Consider the following 26603-nt stretch of genomic DNA (forward strand, 5'->3'; position numbering starts at 1 on the left):
TGTGAATGAACTGGCTGCCTCCCTGGAGCTCCTTTCCCTGCCATCCTTTAAAAGGGGTGGAAAAAACTGATGCACAAAGAGTCAGAGCAGCAGAGAGCCCAGCCTCTGCCTGACTCCTGCATTAGGAAGCAGATGTGCCACAGCTGGAAGGAGGCGTGCCCTCCATTCACACCCCTCCGACCTTGAAGAGAATGCCTCGCTTCCCATTGGCTGTAAAAGTTTGACTCTATCGCCTGATTGGCCGGAGGGCTTTGAGAGGGAGTCCTGGGCTCTGATTAAAGGGACTTCATTTGCAAGGCTGGCATTCAAAGAGGAGAAGGAGGCGTTGTTTGCAGATATTGCCATCCCTTTGCCAAAAGAGAAGCCTCTCTGCTAGCTTTGCCCCAAGTGGCAGCTGTCACCAGGCCACTTTTAAACCCCGGCAGGCTGGAAAAAGACCAGCTGGAGAATGGATCTGAGTTCAGGCATTCAAAAGGTGAGCCACCCCCTTCCTTTTCCCCTTCCTTTTCTTTCTCTTTGAGCAGCAATGTTGCAGGTAGGTCCAAAACACACTTTAACTGGCCTGGCTCAGTGCTAAGCAATGCTGGGAACTGGACTTTGTGGTGGCACCAGAGCTCTCTGATAGAGAAGGCTGAATAATGTCCCACAAAACTGCCACTTTCCATGAGTCCCTAGCACTGAGCCAGGGCAGTTCAAGAGGTCTCCAACTGAGTTATTTCTGGAGTGTGTTTTGGACCTGTCCCTTGTGTCCTTGTGCCTTCCAGTTCCTCTGGAAAATGAAGACTGCAGTCCCTTGTCTCAGAGGTGTGGGTCACTGTTATTATTATTAGCCCTCCCTATCCACAGGTTTTTTAATCCAGGGATTCAAGCATCCACAGATTGAAAGTATTCCCCCAAAAATTATGAATTCCAAATAACAAACCTTGGTTTTCCATTTCATATAAGGGACACCCTTTTGCTTTGCCATTATATTTAATGGGATTTGAGCACCCATGGGTTTTGTTATCCATGGAGGATCCTGGAACCAAACCCCAGTGGATAATAAGGACTTGCTGTACTCAGAAAAAGCATACATTTCAAATAGCAAACCTTGATTTTCCATTTTATATGAGACACCATTTTGTTATGCCTTTGGATTGAATGACGGGACTTGAGCATCCACGGATTTTGTTATCCGCAGAAGATCCTGGAACCAAACCCCAGTAGATAACAAGGACCCACTGTATTATTATTATTATGCATCAGTACAGCCGGGAGAGAGGCAGAACAGGGGCTAAAATGTTATTTTAATGCATTTCCCAACATTTTTCATAATTGGCTTTGTTGGACAGGGCTGCTGAGAACTGTAGTTTAGCAACATCTGGAGGGCCACACAAGTCCTGCCTCAATATGGATATATGCTCATAACTCTGGGGTAAAACTAATTGTGCTCAGTGAGAATTATTTCTGAGTAATGCATCCACAGGTTAACATTTTTAAGTGCTGGTGGGATAGATGAATGGCTTCATTGATCGAGCCTTTCAGTTAGCAAATGTTTGCTTGTCGCTGATGGGATATGGAGAACTCTGTTGGAACTTGTTGTACTACTGGCTTGGTTTTTAATCTTGGAAATGAATGGCACACATTATACAGGCCGAGTCTCTCTTATCCAGAATTCCAAAAACTGAAATAGTAAAAAAACAAAACCCTTGGACAAAATTGTTGAAAATGTTGTATGAAATTACATTCATTCTGTGTGTATAGGGTGTATGTGAAGTGTATTTTTGTGTGTTTAGAATTGGTTCCCATCTCCAAGATGTCTCATTATGTATGTATAGGAAAAATACAAGTATTCCAAAATAAAATAAAAAATCCCAAAGACCTCTGTTCCCAGGCATTTCAGATCAGGGAAACTCAACCTGTAGTACCTTGGCTTTAACTGCCATACTTCTCTTTAGCTTGTGTATATTTCTCTTTCTTTTCCTGCTAGCCCACGTGTGCTTAAATTGTATCCTATACCAGAAAGCAGTAGACACAAAACATAAAGTTGTAAAATTTGACCATTTATTCTGTAGATTAATGACCTGGCCTGGTGCCCAGCCTCTCAGTGTATGTATAGAATGAGCTCAATATTACAGGTCATACTAGTAAAAAGGAGAGGCATTTCAATTGCTCTAGCCGCTTGAACATAGAACAAACCATGTGGAAAGTAGCTTTATAATCCTTCAAGTAGTAACATTGAGAATCATACCCAAAAGAGAGAGAAAAGCCCACCCATGCAAAACAAGCTCATTTCAGTTCCCACTGGAGCTCAGCTTTTTGAATCTTTTGAACCATATTTCTGAAAATAAATTCATATACTGTACCATCTTCAACACAGTAAAATTGCAGTGTTTATTGGGCCTTACTCCCAGTGAAGGGAGAAAGTTAGCCACATAAAGCTAGTCTTATAAAAAGAATGAGAGCCAGTGTGGTAAAGTGGTTTGAACATTTGACTATGGAGTTGGGGGTTCAAATCTCCACTGAGCCAGTCACACTCAGCCTCAGAGGAAGGTAATAACAAATCCATTATGACCAAAGCTTGCCAAGAAGATCCTGTGATAGGTTTCCCTATGATAGGGTCACCAGAAGTTTGAAAAGACTTGAAGGTGTGCAGCAACAATAAAGGGAGTGTAGAATATCAGTACAATGTGTACTAATTGAGCATTGCCTTCCCACAGAAATTGGTTGGCCTAATTTCTAAGTAAACACTATAGAGTTCAACGTATAGATCTGAAGCTTTCTTCGTGTAAGCTTTGTTTGTATAAGGGCATGCTGTAGAAGCGTTGAGCAAATGTAGGTTGGTCACTGAAATGCTATTGCTGGGTGTTCAGACACCAGTGTGGAACTGAAGATTGGGGGCCGGAACAGACTGCCACAAAAGGGTGGATTGGGGCTGCCCCAGAGCTGTTTGCTTCAAAGCCATGGCAACATATGCCATGGCCCAAATCTGTCCCAGAGCCAGCCCAAATAGGAGCTGAAAAAATCTGCTCCTGTTTGAGCTGGTAAAGGGCCATCTTAGGCAGCCTCAATGCAGCCTGAAGCCAGTTTCCACACAGGCCCATAGCTAGGTCTTCATTGGCTCTGGGGTAGAAAGTAGGGCTCGGTAGGGTGGAGCATTTGCATGTTCCCGAGTCCTACCATGTGCTGCGGGTGCCATCTTAGCACACTTACCATTTGTGGCCTCCTTTGGCTGGGGGCCGTGCCCCAGCCTAGCTACGCACAGCCCTGCTTCCATATGCTTCAGTGGTTTGTGGTGTGTAAACACCATGCCCCCAGTGTGTCTTACTACGCCTGGTTAGCCAGGGCAGCTTCTGGCTTTCTTGGTGGTGTGTGGCATCTAAATCCCATGCGGAAGCCAGCTTTTCAAGCCAGTCTGTTCTGGCCCATGATCATGGTAGTACTAGTTCAAAAGAAAGCCAGTGTGGTGTAGTGGTTTTGAGTGCTGGACTACAACTCTAGAGATCAGGGTTCAATTCCCCATTCAGCCATGAAACCCACTGGATGACCTTGGGCGAATCACAAGCTCTCAGCCTCATGCGAAGGCAATGACAAACCTCTGAACAAATCTTGCCAAGAAATGAAGAAATTCTGGGAGCCTTCCTTGAAACAAGGCCTAGAGAGAAAAGTCTGAATACTTTCTTTTTAGGTGCCAGATGTGGGCTAACACATTGACAGTTTCTTAGCTACTATGATAAAAGTATTGGTTATTATTCAGCTGTGACAGGGTAGAGAACAGTGTTCTCTCTGTCTTGCAATACTATCTGTAGTTCACTTGTCTATAGTGTGAAGACTGAACACATCAGTTCCCTACTCTCATCCTCAGAAATCAAATAGAGTGGGCCCTTCTTTTCATGGGGATTCTGTTCTAGAGCACCACTATCTCACAGATGCAAAAACCGTGGGACTTCAAGTCCCATGGTATTCAATGGCAACGTCTGTGTGCCCGCATGGCCATTGAAGTCAATGGGGCTTGCCATCCATGGATGCTCAGATCTGCAGGTGGCAAGCCCACAGTTGTGATTGGCACACTGTAGTTTCAATTACTGGACTGTGCTCTCTTACTCGTTTTCAGTGCCCAAAGATGCAGGTTGTTGCTTCTCACTTACATTTTAAAGTATGCATTGGTCTTACAACTAGGTAACTGGGAATTGGGGGATAGATTCTACCCAAACATCACTTGTTGTTCTTTTTAACAAAGGGTAATTGGAAAAGAGTGTAGTAAGGAAGCTATTTACGTAGGCTGAAAATAACTCGAACTGTATCACAATGGAATGAGGAGCATGAGACATTCAGGCCCATAAACAAGGCATGCAGAATTCTAAACCTGATCTTGTATCAACCAGCATCAACATATTTATGTTGCAACATCCATTCCACAATTGCATCCACCAATCTAGCAACAAATGTGTATAATGGAGCCCTGGTAGCACAGTGGTTAAATGCCGGTACTTCAGCCACAGGTTTGTGAGTTTGAACCCAGGGCTCCAAGGTTGACTCAGCCTTCCATCCTTTCATAGGTTGGTAAAATGAGTATCCTCCATGTTGGGGGCAATTGGCTTACAGATTGTGAACTACTTAGAGAGTGCTGAGTTTACTATTAAGCTGTGTAGAAATATAAATTCTATTGCTATTGTGTAAATTCAGAACAGTGGGTTCATTACAGCTCCTTTCCCCTCTCTCATCAAATATATTTTCTTCCATTTGTTTTCAGCTTAGTTTAATATGGGATCTGTTTTACTCCAGCAGACATCACAAGGAAACTTGGCCAAAGGTGGCTGGCTCTTTAATCAAAATATTCCACTTGACCTCAGCAGTATTTGTAACACCTGAACATCTCTTAACTTGGCAACTCTTGAAATTTTTAAGTCTTTTTTTTCACTGGCTCATATAGTTCTTTCTGTGAAGACTCTATTCATTTGCAGCTGGTCCTCCATATCCATGGATTCTGCATCCATGGGTCCAACAATCCATGGTTTTAAATTTTAAAAAAACCCAAAAGGCATACCTCGATTCTTCCCCTTTATATAAAGGAACCATTTTACTATGCCATTGTATATAATGAGTCTTGAGTATCCACAGATTTTGTTATCCAGTGGGGGGAGGGGGGTCCTGGAATTCCAGGGAATACCAAAGACCCACAGTATTTTTCTCTGCCATGTTTTCCTCGACTACAGTTCAGAATATATTCTTGAATTCTTTGCTTCCTCCATGGCTGTGTTCATCACTTAAATCAGGATGATCTTTATCAGGTATCAACCCACTTCAACATGCAACCTGTGTTGTTCAATCCACATGCTTCACACTCTAAAATTCTCCAACAGGAATGTCTTCTCACTAGCTTTAACTTGTGGTCCATTATAGCATTGCAAGAATAATATAATTTACTTAGGGCTCCATTCCATAGTATGAGCTAATGATTTTTTTTTCATCCTGTGCCAGCATAACTTCATGGGTGCATACAATTTATTTTATTTATTTATTTCCAGATTTCTATCCCACCTTTCTCCCACAATGGGATTCAAGTTTCCCTGTGCAACTCTGTAGCCTGCTTATCTAGCTAACTATTAGTTCTTTTTTGCCTAGTTCTCTGTGGAAATTAAACTAAGGGATTAGGAAACCTAACTTGTCTCTGAGGAAGACATAGTCCACAAATTTCCTCCCAGCCTCCTGAAGAATTCAAGATTGGAAGCTGGTTGGAGGATGAGCCCATACCCAAAAGGGCCTGAAAGCTGCATATAGTGGGCATGTGGTATCTGCTGGGATTTGGTTCCAGGACCCCTGTGGATACCAAAATCTGTGGATGCTCAAGTCCCTTTAAATACAATAGCTCAGTAAAATGGTGTCTCTTATGTCAAATGGCAAATTCAAGATTTGCTTTTTGGAATTGATATTTCTTTTAGATGTTTTCAAGCCATGGGAGGTTGAATGAGAATACAGAGGACCAATTGTATTACCATCACCACCACCACCACACACACAAATGTCTTTGAATAAGGAATGCAAGCACCGTAGTTGGCTTTTACTGCATTGGCATGACATTCCAAGTCACCTGAACAGGAGCTTGGAGCAGCACTCACAAAGAACCAAGCAGCCTTTAATGTCAGAAAAGAAATATTGTTGCTTAATGAAAATGAAGACCTAGAATTAGCCAGTTTCTTGGAATAGCACCATAATGCTGAACACATGCCTAGGCCAAGCATCAGTGTGGTAGATGACTACTTAATTTCTTGGGTGGGGGAAGAACTCTTTTCTTTTCTGGGAGTGGGGTCAACTATTGTCAACTTGGCAATGTCACCAAGCCAATTTTAGCAAGTGTATGAAAAGAGTCTGGAAACCATTATGGTTTGTCGTGGAGTCATAGAACTTTGAACGTTCACTCACTTTAATTGCTGTTGATGCCTTAAGCAGCATATTATGAATAAAGAAGAAGCCATGGGTAGGGCAGACATTTCAAAGCTGGAAGAACTTGCATTAAATGTGAAATGAAGAACCTTATGTTCAAACTAAGAAAATTTAATAGCTTCCATCTACGAACATTATTGGAAACACACTGGTGCTAAAAACAGATGTAAACTAACAGCATATGATCCTGTCCCATTGAATTTAAATCATGTTTTTTCAAGAAAAGTGTATGTGATTTTTTCTTTTTGAATCCTCCAAGCATCAAATGTCAAAATTGAATTTGAAGGGATTCAGCTGTCTAGAAACATTGATGGCTACCCAGTTTGGGTATACATTTATTTATTTACTTTAGTTCTATATATGGTTTGGTTTCTGAAGGAGAGCACAGGTAAATGTTGCAACCTAACGGTTATCCATAGAACATTTCCAACATAAAATATTAACTTGTGTCCTATAGGCAATGATGGGGCAACAGTACCTCTTAGTCAATGGAAAGCTACCATTTGCATAGACTACAACTCAGAAGACATGGGTTTCTGAGCCAATGTCAAGCAGGGACGTAGCCAAGGGGGGGGGTTCTTGGGGTCCGGACCCCCCCTTCCATTAGAAAAATGAATGGTGTGTGCTGCTGCGCCGCCACGCCCAAGCCCCATTATAATGGTGGCACTTAGTCTGGACCCCCCCCCTTTCCTAAAATCCTGGCTACATCCCTGTGTCAAGGTTCCCCCTGCCCTGTGAGAAGTACTGCTTGATTTTAACTAAAGGTGACAAATATGTGAAGCAAAACAGTTGTGATAAAAGGAACTTGCTGCTGTATTGTTTCAGTGGAAATGATGAGACCTTCTTCATTCCTTTCTCAAATTATTTCTTCAAGTAAATTAGTTGCTTTGTTTTTCAATTTGAACAGTTGTTGTTTTGAGCAGAACAACTGAAAACATTAAAAATGGTGAAATCATGGACACCAAGGTGCTAAACCTGTCCTTTAGCAGCACCTATAGTTGAGCAGGGCTGGATCTGAGAAGCAAGCCATCAATGTAGGACTTATGAAGAAAAAAACAACAACCACTTGTGTGTGTCAGGGTGTGTTTTGCTTAAAATGCTCCCCTATTTCTCTCTCACAGAGAAACATACACTATTACTGCAGAAAGAATAGCACATGGCATTAATATGGGTATTCATTTATTTATTGCATTTATATTGCACCTTTCTCCCAAAATGTTACGCTATGAAATTATTGTTCTGAATGTGTGTGCTCCTGTCTCTAAATTTGTGTATGGAGTATTGTGATATGGATACTGTAGCTTGACATGGTCTTTGTGCCAGGTCTGAAAGAGGCCTTGGAAACTGTAGAACCAGGGGAGGGGTGCTTTTAAATTTGTCTTGCTAATTTTGCATAACTTCTCTTTCCCTGTCCCCTGGTCTCCATAGTCATTTTGAATAGAATTCTTCCTATACCTTCCTTTGCTATACCTCTAAAGTGAAATAATCTACCCTCCTGTAAGATACTGGAATAGTTTTTCATCAATGCCCTGCTATTTTTCTGGGAAAGCAAATATATGTGTACTCAGTTAATGCACCAGAACATTGTCTCGGCTCATGGCAATGTGAACATTCCAGTGTTGCAAGAAAATATAAGTAAACACTTTGATAAATGTGGCGAGGAACAGCAAGCAGATACACTGCTTGATGCTCTTGTTCAGAGCCAAAGTGGTGATGCCAGACCAAATGGTAAACCAGATGTGGTGCATGAAGGTTTCCCATCAGACCAGCAGTGCGCTGCTGCTGCTGCAGTCATTGTTGAGGGATTGGAGGCAAGAGATAAGAGGGAATATAAACCCAAGCAGGATATTATGTGGAGTTATGTTTCATTGTCAGCAAAGCTACTCCAGAGTAGACATGAATAGAATTAAATTGTGCTGTGCGTGCTTGATGGGTAGGAAGAAAGAACAGATATGATAGAGGACAGGGTTTTGGCAGTAGGACCCATTGCAATCATCTGAAAGTCTGAGGAGAGATTGCACATGCACACATGTGGACATATTGATAGGGATCTCTCCATGTCACTGGGAACCAATATATCAGCAATGGAGAAAGTGTGAATAATGGGTCCTGTGCAACTCCCCAAGGCTGTTTTTGTGGCTTCTGTGCCCTCTGCTATCCTTCAATTTTCTAAGAAGTCAGCTTTCCTTTTGCCACAGGCAGAATTGTCACAAGTAGGTGTTGTTCCCCAGAAAAAAGGTACAAGTCTCTTTCTTGGAGCAGAGTTGCCACTTTTCAACAGGAATGTTGGCTACTTATTGCTTGTAGTGTTAAGTTTCAGCAAAACAGCTAAATATTCAAAGTATTCCATCCCAAACTGGAGTTGCACAGAAAAGCTGAGTCATTCGAAAGAGCACACTTCATTCACCCCCACAGAACAGGATGTATGTGTCAGAGAGAGTCAGCAAGTGAGCATTGCTCTTTTTATTTCACATGTATGCAGGTTCTCTTTGTGTTAACACGTATTTATCGATCGTCTCAGTAGGTGTTTGTAGCCATTTGGTACAGTGTCTCATAATTGCTCTTACTTGATGTAGAAAATAATTCTTGTGCTATGACCTCCTTGATAGTTCTAGACAGAGGTCAGAAAACATCTCAACAGAAATGAAAGCGTAGTATTCTGCTCTATTATTGGTTATTGGCTAGGAAGAGGTAGAATAATAACCAAATGGGAGGGGGGGGAGCACTTGAGTTCACTATCCAATCTCTGTGAATTCAATACTGGTTCTTGTAATAATTAAGCTTAGACATATTCTGATGAAAGTAGAATCAACTTTTAATGCAGTGGCTGTTTACCTTTTCAGCTACTGCAGTCACAATGGTAACTCCCTTTTCCACCTCCTCACTCCCCAGCAGTGCACACCTGGAAGTTCTGATGGGATGTATGAGAGTCATTGGTCCTAATTAGATCTTGATATGGGTTGGAATTCCGTTACTGGTGTCTTTGGTGTATGTGTGCAACAAAACCTCACCGATGGCTTTCTCAGGGTAAAAGCTGGAGATGTGGCTAAATTCTGAGTGTGAAGCAAAAGCAGCAGGAAGGGAGTGCTTGATTCTTTTTAATGGTCTTTGTTGTTATGTGCCTTCAATTTGACTCTGGTGACCATGTCAAACTGTTTTCTTAGCAAGATTTAGTGAGAAGAAGCTTACCTTTTCCTTTGTCTTAGGCTGAGATGCTGTGACATGGCCATGGTCACCCAGCTTTTCAGACAGAATGGTTTTATTCTTGCATACGTTTTTGTCTATGTGGCTGGAAAATTACTTCTTAGGAAACACCTGGTGGCTTGTTATATGTGAATGTTCACTAAATGTTTATGGAACTTTCAACTACTGATGAAGCAAATCAGTGAACTGACCTTCTAATATTTATTTATATGTTTAGGTTGTCCATAACCAAAGTTCTCTAGGTAGTTTAAAATGTGAGATTTGAAATAGTACAAGAAAAAGCAGGAGGAGATAAACAAGTTGCACCCCAACAAAAACAAAGTAAATCCACTAGCAAAAGGAAATGAGTACAGAAGAGTAAATGCTAAACTGCTTACCAACATCTTGAAATTCCCAGGAACTTGAAAATCCCCACTTGGCACTCAAAGACCATAACACAGGAGCTAGATATGGCACAAGAACGTGATGCCATTCTGCTCAAATCTTGGAGTATGTTTTCCTATTGGTTGTGGAAGAAGCAAGTACCTGTAGCCTAATGTCTTGACATGCATGGAGACGAAGAGATACTCATCAAGAGTAGCCAAAAGAAATCCAAGGAATCTAATTTATGGAACCTCAAGTGAACAGTAAATCCACAGAAGTAAGCAATTGCCCCAACTATGATCATGAATTAGGGGTAGCTTGAGTAGGAGTGGTTGAAATGGACTACACCCTGATAAGGCACGCTACTGTTAAGGCTGAGCAGTCTCCACTTGGAAGAAGCAGGAGTGAGAAAAACAGTCCTGGTAAGTCTCCATCTTTGTGTACAGCTATTAAAGGCAGAAAAAACCTGTGTAGAATGGGGCAATGGAACTGTAAGTTGGACTTGACATTGTGAATCCATGTTTGAGCCAGGAACATGATTACATGTATCTTTCAAAATACCTATCTGCTTGAATTGTTAACCAGATGTTTAGGTGTGGCTGATCTTTTCCCTTCCTCAACCTTCCTACCTTGAGCAGAACAGCTTCTGGTGAATAATGGTAGACCTCATATTTCCAGTTGGGTAGTTTTCATCATTCTATACGTATCTTTTCAGCAATGTTTTGTGAGGTTACAAGAAAGCCAAGCAAACGTGAGATCTTAATTTGGTTTGTCTCAGTGTTCCCCTACCAGGATCTACTGTGTCTCACTTCAGGGAAATGCTGACCTACATACTGTCTAGCACATCTCTATAAAGTCAAATCCCTCTTGCTAATACAGGGGATGTGTACCAGCTGAACTTCTTTATTTCATCACTGTTTAACATAGCCTTAAGCTTTTATTACATAAAATATTAGTTTAGAATAACCTAATTTAGTGATGCCTAATTAAAAGCAAGGTTCTACATGCTGGTAGTATGGAATATTTATGACTGATAATAAAATACTAATGTGGTTGAGACATCAGCTATTTTGAAAAAGCCTAAACTACCCCCTTCTCCCTAGCACAATGCTGTAAAGATGTTAGCAGATGGGGTTTTGTGTGAAGACAGAAAATGGTGCCCTGCCACTGTGAGAGAAGCAGTGATACATGCGAAAGGCAGCTAGTGAAGTCAGCAACGGAGTATCTAGTATAGTTCTGTAGCAGATTTTAGCTTGGTGAAAGAGCCAGCATTGTGTAGTGGTTTGAATGTTGGACTATGACCCTGGAGACTAGGGTTTGAATCCAGACTCAGCCATTTAAACCCACTGGGTGACCTTGGGCAAGTCATACTTTCTCAGCCTCAGAGGATGGCAATGAAAAACTCCCTCCGAACAAATCTTGCCCAAAAAACCTCACGGTAGGGTCACCATAAATTGGAAAAACTTGAAGGCACACAACAACAAAACAAAACAACTGCTACTGGGAGCTGTGGTGTAAGAATTTAACCCATCCCTTTTGTACACTGATTTCTTTGTTTAGTGAGCCCATGTACCAATAATCCTGCAGCCATCTGCTCAGTCATAAATTTACTTTGGTTTATTTCAAGCCCTCTGTATTCTTGAAGATGGAAAGGTTTGGTATTAAGTGAAAACCATTCAAAGCAATATCTCTGCTGTTTCTTACACTTGATAGAAAATAACATGTGAAGGGAGCACTGGAGGTACATTGAATACACTTCCATTACATGGTGCATTGTTTGGCCACATTCTTGTATTAACATCTCAGGAGCCAGGACCTGTCTTGATTACATGTAGAACTCTGTTAATTGCTCTTTGCCGATGTGGATAGTGATCTTAGGTTTTGGCTTTCCTCTAACAAAGGCCTCAGAGTTGTATATGACAACTGTTAACAAAGCTTTTGACAAATTTCTTTTTGCAAAGTCTTTTATACATTTGCCCAATCACTTGTCTAAGTGTTCCATGTAAAAGTGTTTTATACACTTGTCCAAGTGTTCCATGTAAAAGTTTGCTATCACAGGGCTTAGAGGGCTTCCCATTGTTATCCCATCTCTCTGTTCATAGAATCACAGCCCTGTTCGAACATTGCCTCACCACAAGCTATTTCCAGTGGGACAATGGATTCTACGAACAGAGAGATGGGATAGCAATGGGAAGCTCTCTAAGCCCTGTGATAAGCCCTGTGATAGCAAACTTTTAGATGGAACACTTTGAAAAGCAAGCCCTGGAAACAGCACCGAAAAAGCCCACAACTTGGTTCCGATATGTGGATGACACTTTCACCATCTGGAGCCATGGAGAAGAAGACCTGGCTGTGTTCCTGAACCATCTGAACAACATCCACCCTAACATCGAATTCACTATGGAAGAAGAAAAGGAAGGAACACTGCCATTCTTGGATGTTCTAGTCATCCGCAAACTGAACCAACGTTTGGGTCACACGATATACAGAAAACCTACACATACAGACAGATACCTGTACAAGAACTCCAACCATCACCCAGGACAAAAAAGAAGCACAATCAAAACACTGGTAGACCGGGCAAAATGTATCTGTGAACCCCGTTTCTTGGAAGATGAATTGAAGCACCTAGACTGGGCTCTACAGGCAAATGGTTATTCCAGCTCAGACATCAGAAGGGCTGTCAGACCCAGAAAAACTCAGAGGAGTGATGGCAAGAAACCACCAAAAGGGAAGGTATTTCTACCATACAACAAAGGAGTCACAGACAGAATAGGCAAAGTGGTGAGGAAGCACAATCTTCAAATGGTTTACAAACCGATGAAGAAAATCCAACAAATGCTTCGCTCAGCCAAGGACCAGAGAGACCCTCTCACAGCTGCAGGAGTTTACAGCATACCATGCAGCTGCAGACAAGTCTACATAGGGACTACCAAACACAGTGTCCAAACATGAATCAAGAAACATGAGAGACACTGCAGACTGGATCAGCCAGAAAAATCAGCAGTAGCAGAACACATTACAAACCATCCTGGGCACAAAATGCTGTTTGAAAATACTCGTGTGTGTGTGTGTGTGTGTGTGTGTGTGTATGTACACGTACACACACACACACATATATACACCCACTCTCTTCCAGGTCAGCATTCTCTGAAGATGCCAGCCACAGATGCCAGCAAAACATCAGCAATAAACTCTTCTAGATCATGGCCACATAGCCTGAAAAACCCACAAAAAAAAAATGGATGCTAGCCATGAAAGCCTTCAGCTTCACTTTTGGTGTTGGGTTGAAATTGCATGTCTGCAGTAAACAAAGCAACAAAGCTTGAGCTGGGAAAGAGTGGATTCTGCTCCAGCTCTCCACGTATAGCCATGTGTGCCTTTCTGCAACAGGCAAAGTAATCAGCACGTGCCTCAAAAATCTCTTACTCAGCCTGTGTGAACCTGAAACAGAGAACAGCATATTAAACAGCATAGATCTATAGTTTTAGCCACCCAAATAGAAATAAGGAAAGTAGAAGCTATGAAAAGAAAGCATATATATAATCCCTGGATGCTTTATGGAAGAAGTTTTCAAATGGTTTCAAGGAAGTTCAAAATGACTTTATTTATGCAAGGCTTACCCAACCAAGGTGTTTCATTTCACTGTGAGCATATTTTGAATGTTAAAAATTGCTAAAACATGTTGTTTGTTGTATAGGAATATATCCCTTTCGTTTCTATGTTATTTCTGCCTCAGATGCCAGATTTTCTATTAAAGAAGAAATGCCCAGGACCACAACTGTTTCATTAATTAACTTCACATCTACCCTTTTACAAAGATTAGGCCAGGGGCGAGAAAAAAGTAGATCTGATCTAGTAGTGCATCTCTGAAATGTTTGCTGTAGACTGGCAGGGTTCTTTGGTTTCTAATTAATTTAACAATTGTGACAACAAAATGACTCCTAGATCTCCGAATTTCTACTGTTGAAATGAAGAATGATCAGGGGTAACTACAGTTAGGTTTGTGTGGAGGTATTGTGAATTATATTTCTTTTGAGTTACAATACTGAATATAGTCCATACCCCTTCCACCACAAAGGATGGACTTGGTTAGATCTAAGTGCATGCCTTCGTACTCAGCAAAAGTAGATCTTGGGTCTCACCAAAAAAGTGGTCTAAGGCCTGTTACAGACCGCCCAAAAGGGGCGGTCTCAGGCCGCTGCCGGTTGCAGCATGGAGGAGCCGCAGCAGCCAAACCGCGCAACTCCTCCGCGCTGCAAAAAAGGAGAGTGAAAATCGCGCTCCTTCCGGCAACCTGGAAGAGATGGCGCAAGTGCCAAAGCGCGCACTCACGACGTCTCTTCCGGGTTGGGATCAGTATAGGGCGCCGCTATCTTGACGTATCGGTTACGCGTGAGGGGCAAGGCGCGTCCGGAAGAGCCGCCCCTCGCACGTAATCGCGGTGCAAGGATGGCGCCTCTTAGGCCTGTCTGTAACACACCAAAATCTTATTTGGAGCTTTTAGGTTTCACCAGCATACTTATGTGTTAAGTTCCATGAGCATGCTGACATGGGAGTACATGAGGGTGAAGGTATCCAGTTGGGCAACAGCAAGTAGAAGTATCTGACACTTGTTATGGATACTTCTTTACACAGTGTTGGAAAAAGTACTTATGCTAGGATTCAAGCCAGTGGATCCCATAAGCCTTAGGTTTCCTCACCACTGGGTAAGACTGTTAAAAATATTAAGCAGTCCAAGATGCCCAATAAATCATTATTGGTAAGAAGATTTTGAACTCTCTGATCCATAATGTGCCCTGCAGACTGTTAGCCCTCATCTTTTAGCCTTCCAGATATTTTGGACTCAGTCTCCCAGCATACTTGATCATGGGCTTGCTGGTTAGGACTTGTGGGATTTGGTCCAAAATATCTGGAATGCCAGAGGTTGAAAATGATTCCTGTAGACCACCTTGGTTTCTTATTTCTTAAAATGAAAGAGAGGAAGTACAGATTCCTGTTGTTAGTTCCAACTAGAGGAAACCTATAAAATCAGTGAGATTTGCCTATGTCTTAACAGTGGGTCTATTTTAGTTGGGATTGATGAATAGGTTCCACGTCATAAGGCGATAATACTGGTACTTGCTTTGTTATGTATATTACTATATTTGGAATATGTTTGGATTCTTGCTGCAAGCAAATCACCACCTACCCTGTGTTACTATCTTGTTTTCTTTTTAGAGTCTGGGCCCAGTTTTTGAAATACCAGCTTTAAATCCAGTTGCTGAAAAAATCTTGCAGCTCTATTTTTAAAAGCTGGAAGGGTGTTTTTTTCTTTCTCTTATCAAGCATTCACACACTGTTGCTGAATAAAGGAATCCTGCCAAGCATTTGCACTTGGAAGTGCATGATATTTGCTGAGATGCTTTACACTGTGATATCTTGGTCCCATTGGATGGAGGCAGAAATTTGGCAGCTATCCTTGGGTTCATTTCCTTAGATATTGGGGTGTGCTATATGTAGTTGAAATAAAGTGTTTCTATTCCAAACTTTTCTAGAATGTTTTTTTCTACCTCAGCCCAAAAAAAGTCTTCATTTTTTCCCCAACAAATAATTCTGATTGCATTGGATCATTGAGTTTGTTTCTCAGTGCCTGATCAAATGTGTTACTTGCCCAGTTTTCAAGTAGTGTCTTGCTGGTAGCTATAAATCATAAGTGAGCAGTAATCTGTATTTTCCATGAATTCAAAAATCAGTTCACCTCTCATTTATGGACATACCTTAGCTTGTAAAGCCTCTGACAAAGACGTTCCTTTTTACAAAGTGTCTTTACATCCACCTGGTCCTCCCATTTTTCTTCCTCATTCTAGTGGAACCTTCTAGCAGCAATGGGAAGATGACAGAAAATGCCTAGAAGAAGAAAGTGTCAGATTACTGCTGCATATTTGCAGTAGACAATGTAAGAAAGCTTGATCTGGGAAAGAATAAGATTCTGCTCTAGCCAATCCTACTGTGGCTGTGTGTGTCTGCCTACAGCAGGCAAGGTAAAGAGCAATTGCCTCCAAAATTCTTTACTGAGCATACCTGAACAGCAAAACAGATAAAAGGAGAGAGCGGATAAGGCTGCCTTGCCAGCTAGTTACCCCAGCATATTGAAAAGGGATAGTTCTGTTAAGTTTGACCAAATGGAATTCTTAAGAAAATAGGTGCTTGTGAAAGAAAAAGTCATTCTTGGATGCATTTTGGAAGAAGTCTTCAGGTGATCTGTAGAAGGTTTTTACTACAGTGCACCTGTGTTATACATGGCTTTGAGCTTACACGCAAAGCCGTGCAGGAGCGCCTGTGGTGCGTGCGCACCACAGCGCCACCACATGCACAAACTCATTCACTTGAATGGGACTTGAGCATGCGCGGTATTTGGCTTACGCGCGGGGGGGGGAACGGATCCCCTGCGTAAGCCAAGGGCGCACTGTACCTATGAAAACTACTGCTTATGAAAGCCTTACCAGATCTAGTTGTTTCATTTTTCATAGTGTTTCAGATTGCATAGTGTTAGTTTTGAATAAAAGATTTGCTGAAACATGCTGAACTACTTTTCTTTTCTTTTTTTGTAAAGGAATCTATCTCTGTTCTTTCCATATGCTTTCTGCCTCTTGTACCAAATTTTCTGTTAAAGATGTAATGTCTAGGAACCTATCTGCTTAGTTAACTGAAGTTTACCTGTATATGTCATAAGGAAGATGTGATGAATACAGAATTGATAGTATATTTTTGATATCTGATCCATACAAGAAACCATATGAATCTACTAACGTTTCCTTTTATATTCCCTTTAGAATTATGAGAGGAGTCCATGAAAATGTTGCGTTTAGCATTTCTGTACTCATGTGCATAGCCTGCTGTGTTTGTGAAACAAAAAGGAATGAGTTGTGGTTGTATGTTTTGAACTCTTACAGAGCATAATCCCATTTTCAAGAGCCCTGTCTGTAACATTGGACAAACAATATATCATGTTGCCACCTAAAGTGAACTTTACAATTATAACATCTGAGATACATTTTCTCTTTGAAAAATAATAAATCCGAGATTTTAACCCGTGGAATTTAATTGTCCTGTCAGAGCACCCTTAGAAGGCTTCTGGCTCATCACTTAATTTGCAAAGAAATTCTGGGAACTAAGGCTTCTGCTGTAGATTAATTAACACAGTTATTACAGTCAGCCCTCCAAAGTTGTGGAGTTGCAGATTAATATTTTTTATTGGAATCGCTGAAGAATACAATGCTGCTGGAGGTTGACCATAGAGTTGTGCTGGAGGACCTAAAGATTACTGGAGAAAACGCTTATGTTGGCATTCATAGTTCCTCCAGTGTGATTCTATTGTCATTTGTCAACTTCTGGCAAATGCTGACCATAAAGTTGTGCTGGAGGACCTAAAGATTTCTAGAAGTGTTTTCTCAGGTAAAACAAATACTGTTTTTTTCTTTTAATTTCCATTTTTTTTCTGCTGTGCCCTAACCCCAGGAAATGTGGAACGACCACTGTTGTTGTGGTATTTTTTTGGTAGTTCAGATGTGTGAAAATAATGGGCTGTGTAAATAAGATGTTTCTATAAGGGATTGAGATTTTGACATCTAGTTCTGAATACACATACACAAGGTTGAACTTTATGAAAAACACCCTTGAAGCTTGGAAAGAGTGTGAAATCACCCTGAATAGCAAGAGGCAAAATATTTATTGACATTATTCCCCCCCCCCACCTCTGAGGCAGAACAAATGCACCTGCCGTACTATACATTGTAAACCGCTCAAGGAGTGCATCTATCCTCTTGAATAGAAAGGGTAGTCAGTGGACAACTGTGGGAAGCCCAGAACACCTTGGAGGGCCACATGCACCACCAAAGACTAAAAAAACAAAAATAGTATCCAAATGCCACCCAATGCCTTCTGGAGGTATTGAGGGGCATTCCTTTAGGCTCTCTTGGGCCATTTTGGTTTAAAAAAATATTCTGGAATTTGGGTGTAATCTGTGGACCCCTGTGGACCACATGCAATCCACACTTTGCATCTGCATCATATGGAAAACAAAGATTCTAAGGTTCCTCTTTAACAAACTATACCTGATTATCTCCTGGCAATTTTATCCCCTGTGTGTATGTTTGGAAAATTTATTTCAGAAGTAGTGATTCATTGTTCTTGTTCTGCTTTTCAAATCTCGCATACCAGAACCCCTTCACAGTACCATTATAGCACCATGATTACTTTTTAAATGTCAGGGTTCCATCCAGTGGAATTCTGGGATTTGCAGTTTAGGCAGGGAGTATCTAAACTTCTCAGCCAGAGAGCTCTAGTGCATCACCAAATTACAAACTTTAGGATTTCTCTGGATACAGTCATGGCAGTTAAAGTGGAACCATGGGGCTATAACTCTATATTGTGAAAGGGTTCCAAGATGGTGTGTGTATGTTCCCCCCCCCCCGTATAATTGTTTTAGCTGATAGTGGGAGAGAATTTTGTGTGGTTTGCATATTGATATGCAATCAATCCCTCAATGTTCAAAATCCTCCATAAATCTGATTTTAAAAAAAAGTGTATGTGAGGAAAAAGTAGAATTGGCCTGTTTGTCCGTCCCTGTTTTCTGTTATTTCTACAGAATCCTCACAGTCTGGGCTAAAATGAGGAAATCAGGAGTGAATGATATTATTATATGTTGAAAACTATTTTCCTGGCAATGGGTGAAGCTTTGAGCTGGTTATTTTACCAAGACTGTTTTGCCATCCTTTTCACTTTGGACTCAGAGTAAACTTGAGAGCACTCTTACTACGTGCATCCATTTAACACAGAAGTTCAAACAAGGATAGAAAACTGTAGACAAGGGTCTCCTTTGCTCACATAAAGCACCAGACACAGCCTTTACAGGAATGTCCAGACTTGCTTTGGAGGAATGGCAAGTCTGATCACATTGGGCTGGTTTGTGGGGAGCTTTTGTTTTGCTCAGTAGATTTCATTTGGCAAGTGTCCTAATCCGGTGCCTTTATTGCTGTTTTTATGAATGTAACTGAACCACTTAAATATCCTTAGTGAAGCAGCCCAGAGAAAAACAGATGACTGCCAAATCCAGTTTAATGTAGCTTTTTACAATCAGAATGCAGCTTCGTTTACATTTGATGTGTAAACACTGATCAGCTATCTGCAGAAAGACCCTTTCCTCTTCCCTGTTTTCCCAGTTTGCAGGAATCCTTATCCCACAGTGTCAAGCTAGGCTGGAAAGTAAGGCTTTGTTTATTATTTGACTATTATTTGATTTGAGTACTTCTGTAATTTGCAATCTTCTTGAAATATACCAGGCTACTTGTCTACATAAGACAATGATTGTTAAAAAGATGATGATGATAGTAACTCTCATTTATAGATGGTCAAAAAGGGTCATGAGTAAACAAATAAGCTACTGTTGCCCTGGCAATACAATGACTACCATATTTTCCAGAGTATAAGTCGACTGGGCATATAAGACGACCTCCAACTTTACCAGTTAAAATATAGAGTTTGGGATATACTCACCATATAAGACTACCCCTCTTCCAATGCACACCAAGTAAAATTTTTAAAAACATCAGATTTGATTTCAATATGGTAATTTTAATTCAAATGTTTATAACATGCAGGTACTTAGCAGGAAAACTTGTTGTATACAAAGCCTGCTTGGATTGGTCAGCTCTCCCTGCCTGCCCAGCCCTCCCTGTCTCCAAGATTATCATAGCGGTAGTGCAAACACGGCTCTTTTTTCATACCCCAGGCATCCTGGATGCCTGCAGCTTGCTTGGGCCTTCACTTGCACCTTCCCGGTGAGATGCCCCCTCACCTCGTCATCAGGACCGCATTAAGTCACTTCTTTCCACAAATCCTGGTGAGTGGATTTTTTTCTACCGTACTTGTAAAGTGCTGCCCTTGCTGCTTTCATACAGTCATCGCATATGGCGGGGTTGTGATAGTGGCCGTTTTCAAGCTCCCCTCATCATATGCCACAACCACAGATTCTCTGGTCCAGTTCGGAAGTTTCAGCACCCCGCCCTATAAGATGACACCCGGTGTATAAGACGACCCCCAACTTTTGAGAAGATTTTCCTGGGTTAAAAGGTAGTCTTATACACCAGAAAATACAGTAGCTGGATGATTTATAACTCTTGAGGTTATTGAGCATCTGCAGGTGGCATCTGAAGCTGAATCAGTACCATGTAGATGGCTGCTAGATAGCAACTGTCTGCTACAGAGTGCTGGTAAGTTGCACAGCCCATTGCTTTCACAAATGGGCAAGGCTACCTCCACCCCCTCTGTTCCCCTACCATGTTGGGGACAAGACATAACTCGTGAGATGTTTGTGGGTTGCAACACCCAGCATTAGCTATACTGCCTAGGACTGCTGGGAGCTGTAGTCTTGCAACATCTGGAAGGTTGCACTTTATCTTGTCCTATAGTTATATGTAGGCCTACAGCTATACATAAGCTTACAATTGTATGTCCAAAGCTAACTTATAAAGAGGTGAAACAACCTTGCATTAAATGACAGCTTCTCAGATTTACTGGCTGAGTATTATCTCTTTTCCCACCCCTTTAACCACACCTGCAGAATTAAATCAGATCCTTGATGCATTTTTGCTAGCAGCATAATTGACAAAGTGGCAATTGTACTGTATGTACTTTGAACATGTGCTCTATTTGACTCCCTCTCAAGTTATTAAGCCTAACAATGCTTGGATGGTTGATGGTTCTATCCATCGATTTTGCTTGCAGTTGCCTCTGTCAGAGCTTTTCATGCTGATCTTTCCTCTTCTTTGAAATGTAATACATTTTGTAGAGAAAGTAAATACAAAAGTACTTTCCTCCCTCCCTTGCTTTCTCTGTGGAATCATCCAGTGGTGGAAGATTAAGGACAAGAAAGAGAAACTCTAACTTTGAGCACATGGTGAAAGTATTGAATTCACTGCCACAAAATGTAGTGATAGCTGCCTACTTGGATGGCTATAAAAGAAAATTAGCAAAGTATATGAAGGTTAAGGCCATTAATAGTTACTAGTCAGAATGGCCATATGTAATCTCCAGTAGGTATGTAGCCGGGGGGAGGGATCCGTGGGGTCTGGACCCCCCTTCCATTAGATACAGTGAATGGCATGTGCTGCTATGCCGCCACGCCCAAGCCCCATTATAATGGTGGCACTTGGTCTGGACCCCCCCCCTTCCCAAAATCCTGGCTATGTGCCTGTCTCCAGGAGCTCTCTGTATATCAGATGCTGGAGAGTATCACAGGGAGGGTGCAGCTGCACACTTGTCCTGCTAGTGTCCCTTTCACAGGCATGTTGTGGCCACCAGGTGAAGCAAACGTTGGACTAGACAAGCCTGATTCTGCTAGATCTGATCCAGCTTCAGTCTTCTTACAACTTATATCCTTAACTTTCTATGCTAGTGAGCCAATTTGATGCAAGCATGATACAACCTAAGTAATCTGATTTATAACCTCTTACAGATGAGTGGTGATGTGCACAACCATAGCATGATTTCAGGAATCCTCTTATGTTTCAGGGATTTATATTGTCTAAAATGCTTTACAGTTGAAAGTACCTCACCCCAATTCATGCTTCTGCTGTCTTTAGCAACATTAGAAACCCATAGTTTCAGCTGCACTAATGACTGCCAGAAAAAATATTTCTGGCCATTGTGGGATTGCTGTGATGTGGTGAGAATTTTATGCTGAAGGACCAAACCTATCCAACTTGTAGAAACTGAGCAGAATTGAGCATAATTAAATAACAACCTCAAAGAAATAGTAAATGTATATGCTATGAATACTAGCTAGCTAGCTAGCATTGTTGTGTCTTCAAGCTGTTTCTGACTTACGACAGCTTGAAGGAGAACCTATTATTGTGTTTTCTTGGTAGTATTTGTTCAAAGGAGATTTGCCTTGCCTTTCCCTGAGGTTAAGAATGTGTGGCCTCCCCAAGATAACCCAGTGGGGTACTGGAATGATTGTAGAATGGATAGTGTTTCTTAGAATAAACAGGATGGTAATATAGAGATTTAAAGTGCTGTCACAGGTTGGCGGTCTGGGAAATGTGTTCCTAAAACTTCTTTTGTACTCTCATAGTTGATACATACACAACTTCTACCCAGGAATGATCTTGTACAGAACAGATGGAAGAGAGAAAATGACAGCACCCCACTAGTGGTCACATAACTGGGACCTCTCAGGCACATCATCAACAAACTGCAACCCATTATGGACAATGATGCCACTTTTTCAGGGGCTCTTGGTGGCAGATCTTTACTCAGCTACAAACAGCTTCCAAAACTCAAACAGGTACTCATACACAGGAAGACACATGACACAGATGGGGACACAGGAACTAAGCCTTGCCACAAACCAAGATGCTAACTCTGCCTGCACATTTATCCAGGAAATGTCATCACAAGACCTAATGGCATCGCCCACAATAATAGGGGGACTGTCACGTGTTCATCCTCCAATGTGATTTATGCCATACTATATTATCGGTGCCTGTCAGCACTCTACATTAAATAAACAGCCAGTCCCTGCACCAGAGGATAAATGGACATAAATCAGACATTAGGAATGGGAATACACAAAAACTGATATCTCCCAGGACATTCCATTGCAGATTTCAGAACAGTGGTCCTTGAACAAAGGAACCACAAAGGTAGATTGGAAAGAGAAACAGCAGATTTGGAATTCATCCATAAACTGCTGTCCCTCAGCAATGGATTGAACAGAGATAATGGCTTCCTGACTCATTACACACATTTCAGCACTATCTCACCCCATCCTCAGGGGGGCATCCTACACTCACCTATTCTCTTTACCTACAGGCTAATTTCCAATGCCAAACTGGTCTTGCCTCTTCATTTCCATACACATTGGCCAGTACATAATGTATTTGTTCACTAACGACTAAAATTAAAACTGGGCTTGCTACTTCGTTTTCATAAACAAAGGATTTTGTATTTGAATTGACATTCTCACATACCAATGACATATATAAGTCTGTCTCTGGTTTCCAATCCACTATATGCATCTGAGGAAGTAGACTGAAGTCTACAAAAGCTTATGCTGCCAACTTCTTTATTTCAGTTAGTTGCAAAGGTGCTGCAAGATCCCTCTACGTACTGATTTTATAGACTAACCCAGCTATATCTTTGATACAACTGGACATTATGCAACACTTTAAATTACTCCACTGTACATTCAAATTAAAAAATTATCTAGGCCCCCATGCTATATCTGCAGGAAGTTTGTAGGGCAAGGAGAAAAGGGATCAGTCTATAATATTGACATTATATAATAGTGAATGCTGGAATAAATGTTTGCTTTATGATGCAATCTATGGAGCTCACTAGCCATCATCTGCATGTGGTATGTACCGTGGAGACTGTAGAGTCTGCAGGATTAGTGATTGTATCTGGCAATGTTTTTAAGCCATTTGTCAATGTATAGTAGATTTAAACATACTACAATAGCATGGCTAATAAAACGTTTTAAATTTATTTGAAGCCAACTGCCTAATACTTGGAAGAATGTATCTGTTCATTCAGATTACCCATAAGGGTGGAGTGACTTTAAGGGGTCTTTATTGGCTCCATTTAATACATGTGTTTAGTAGTGGGAGATACCAGAGTACAGACCACTTAAAAAAACCTACACTGTAACGCTACCTGGTAGGCCCCTTTTTCATTAATGTTATTATTTTAAAGATAAATATCTTTGTTCTCCAGAGATTTCTATTAATGTTCTTTTTGAAACTATCTAACAATTCTGAATTTGCTATGCTAGCAACAATGAACCAGAGGTTGGAAATACTAACAGCTGCACCACAACACACCGTCACATACTGAGAAACTTATATCAGTGGATCAAAAACTTTGCCAAGAAGCATGTTAAGTTTGGCCCCATTCACTCTGAGCCCATTTGGACAAGCAGTACTTCAGTCAAATTTTTCTCTCTTGTGTTTCCCACATGCAAATGAAAAACATATGTGGACAGGACTATAATTAAGTTTAACAATTAACATAAGAACCGTAGGATCAGACTGCATGCCTATTTGTTCCAGCATTCTGTTCCCTCAGTGGTCAACCAGATGTCTTTAGGAATCCCATAAGCAAGGCAAGAGGAGCCACAACCTGCATATATTCTCCCAGCAACTGATATTCAAGATATGTGGCATCAGGTACTCTAGGTCAAGGATGGACAAAGTCGCTCTTCTAATGGTACTGCCCACAACTCCTGTCAGCCCTAGACAGCATAGCCAACGGTGAGGTTTTTTTTTTTTTTAGTTTTCTTACATCTTAAAGGCTACACGTTGCCCAAGCCTACTTTGGGTAGTACAGTATATAGCTATCATGACTAGTAGCCATGGAGAGCTCCATGAATATAGCTGATCAAGGTGTGTGTATCGTGCAATCATTACTTGACTGCAAGCACTGTCATACCTAACCAGTGCTGCTTGTTGTTGTGTGCGTTCAAATCATTTCTGAGTAATGGGTGCCCTAAGGCAAACCTATCATGTGCTTTTCTTGACATATTTTGTTCAGAGAAGATTTGCCATTGCCTTCCCCTGAGGCTGAGAGCATGTAACTTTGCAAAGTTCGCCCAGTGGGTTTCATGTCCAAGCAGGTAATCGAAGTACATAATCTAACTTTGAACTACCTTTCTTTTCTTTCAGCTCTCAGTTGAGTCCAGATTTAGCTTTGTGCTTCCCACTCATCAAAGGCTTGAAGCTTCATGTGTCAAAAAAATTGTCTTGGCCACTTTCTATTATACATCCAACCACTGTCAAATAAACCAGCTTTAAATATGATTTTAAAAGATTTGGCCATTAAAATATGTGATACACTTTCCAATAAACAGGAATTATTTTTCTTCCTTTTATCCTCCAGACACCCAGCCATCTATATTTATCTAGAGAGATTAAGAATTACTTCAGACATCTATCATTTTCAATCTGCATGAAATAGCACTTCATAATTCATTGCACTCATCCTTCATGTAACATTTTTACCTAGATGGCAGTGGATAAATTCGAAGGTAGAGAGTATCCTGGTTTCTTCCTTATATCTCTTCTGAAATATGTATTCGTTGTGCCTAATTCATCTTCAGTTACTCCCTCATTTTGCCAAAGCTTGCCAGCAACATTTATGAGCCTTTGGAACACACCCTAAAGAAATTCATATTTCCAGACAGAAGGTTTTTATAAAATGCCCTAAATACAGGCAAAGTCTCTTGTAGTGAGAATGAGTTTTTGGCAGCTATCACTGAATGCATGAGATGTTCTTTTATCTAAGACTTGGAATAGTTTCCAACTTTTTTTTTAGCCAACATCTCTAGTTATGGTTGATGGGAAGATGCTAGATGAGATAAATATTATCTCCATCTGTGACAAGCTGCTTCTGATTTCAGCAGATAAAGCTGCCATTAAAAAGCAAACCGGAAGTTTTTTTTCTCTCTTTGGCAGACCAAAGCTGGCAAGCCATGAAGTAATGTTCACAGAAACATGGCAATCATTGTTGTTAACTTCCTCGAGTTGGCCTTGACTCATGACAACTCTGTAAATGATACACCTCCAAGCTACCCTGTCCTCAACTGCACTGCTTAGGTCCTGCAGGCTAAGGGTTATGATCTCCTTTGAGCCTAATGATCTGATACAGTCTTCCTTTCTTTCCTCTGCCTTCCACCTTTCCAAGCATTATTGTCTTTTCTAGTCTTTTCCTAAACCCATTCCTTTTTTATCCAAGTTCCAGGTGGATTGGGTCTGCGGCGTGTGGTTGCCACATCCCCAATCCATTTTCGAAAGGAGTGGTTTCAAGTCCCATTTGTTTCACCCCCAAGAATTTATGGAGTTGCCATACATCAACAGGCAAAGACATGTGCACACACACACTATGCAAAGGTATCTTGTAGCACCTTTGAGATTAACTGAAAGAAAGAAGTTGGTAGCATGAACTTTTGTAGACTTCAGCCTACCTCCTCAGATGCAATAAGTAGGCTGAAGTCTACAAAGGTTCCTGCTACCAACTTCTTTTTTTCAGTTAATGGTGCTACAAGAACCCTTTCCATACTGATTTTCAAGACTAGCATGGCTATACATTTTAATTCTACACATATACATATCACTGAATATAATAAAAACTGATAAGATTAGCCTGTCTTTTGCTCAAGCACTAAAAAGCTGTTGGGCCCATGAAGATTAAAGGAACTTGTCATTCCCAAACAGTTTGATTATTGGGAAATCATGTACTGAACATCAGTGCTGTGGCACCTCTTAGACATGCTGGCTTCCAATGACATAGGACTCTACCTACTTTATATAGCTGGGTAGTGTTCTGAAGCATGAGATGAGAACTACAGATGTTTCACAGGAACACAGAGCTTGAATACAGTAGGTTGCAGCATTAGAACAGAAACTGTAAAATTGAATAGCCTGGCACCCATTGGGGAAATTCCTCAGTAGCCCTGTTCAGGCATTATTAGGATATAATCAATTCAAATGTGGGGTGCAAAGGTGATGTTAGACTACCAGTCCACCCCTGGCAATGCATGGGAGAAGAATGAGAAGTGGGAACCCTGATGTTCA

The 26603-nt window shown here is 41.1% G+C and overlaps 1 protein-coding gene across 1 annotated transcript in view; it reads left to right on the forward strand.

The window, feature by feature from the left end:
• The first annotated feature begins 316 nt into the window (after positions 1–316).
• The window catches only part of LMCD1 (LIM and cysteine rich domains 1), a 71501-nt gene continuing 45214 nt past the window's right edge, over positions 317–26603 (forward strand). Inside the window, exon 1 of the mRNA XM_042455829.1 lies at positions 317–475. Within this exon, the coding sequence (XP_042311763.1) occupies positions 449–475 (27 nt within the window). The 5' untranslated portion in view covers positions 317–448. The remainder of the gene's footprint in view (positions 476–26603) is intronic.

This window comes from Sceloporus undulatus, chromosome 2 (genome assembly GCF_019175285.1).
Source record: "Sceloporus undulatus isolate JIND9_A2432 ecotype Alabama chromosome 2, SceUnd_v1.1, whole genome shotgun sequence".
In the NCBI taxonomy this organism is placed as follows: Eukaryota; Metazoa; Chordata; class Lepidosauria; order Squamata; family Phrynosomatidae; genus Sceloporus; species Sceloporus undulatus.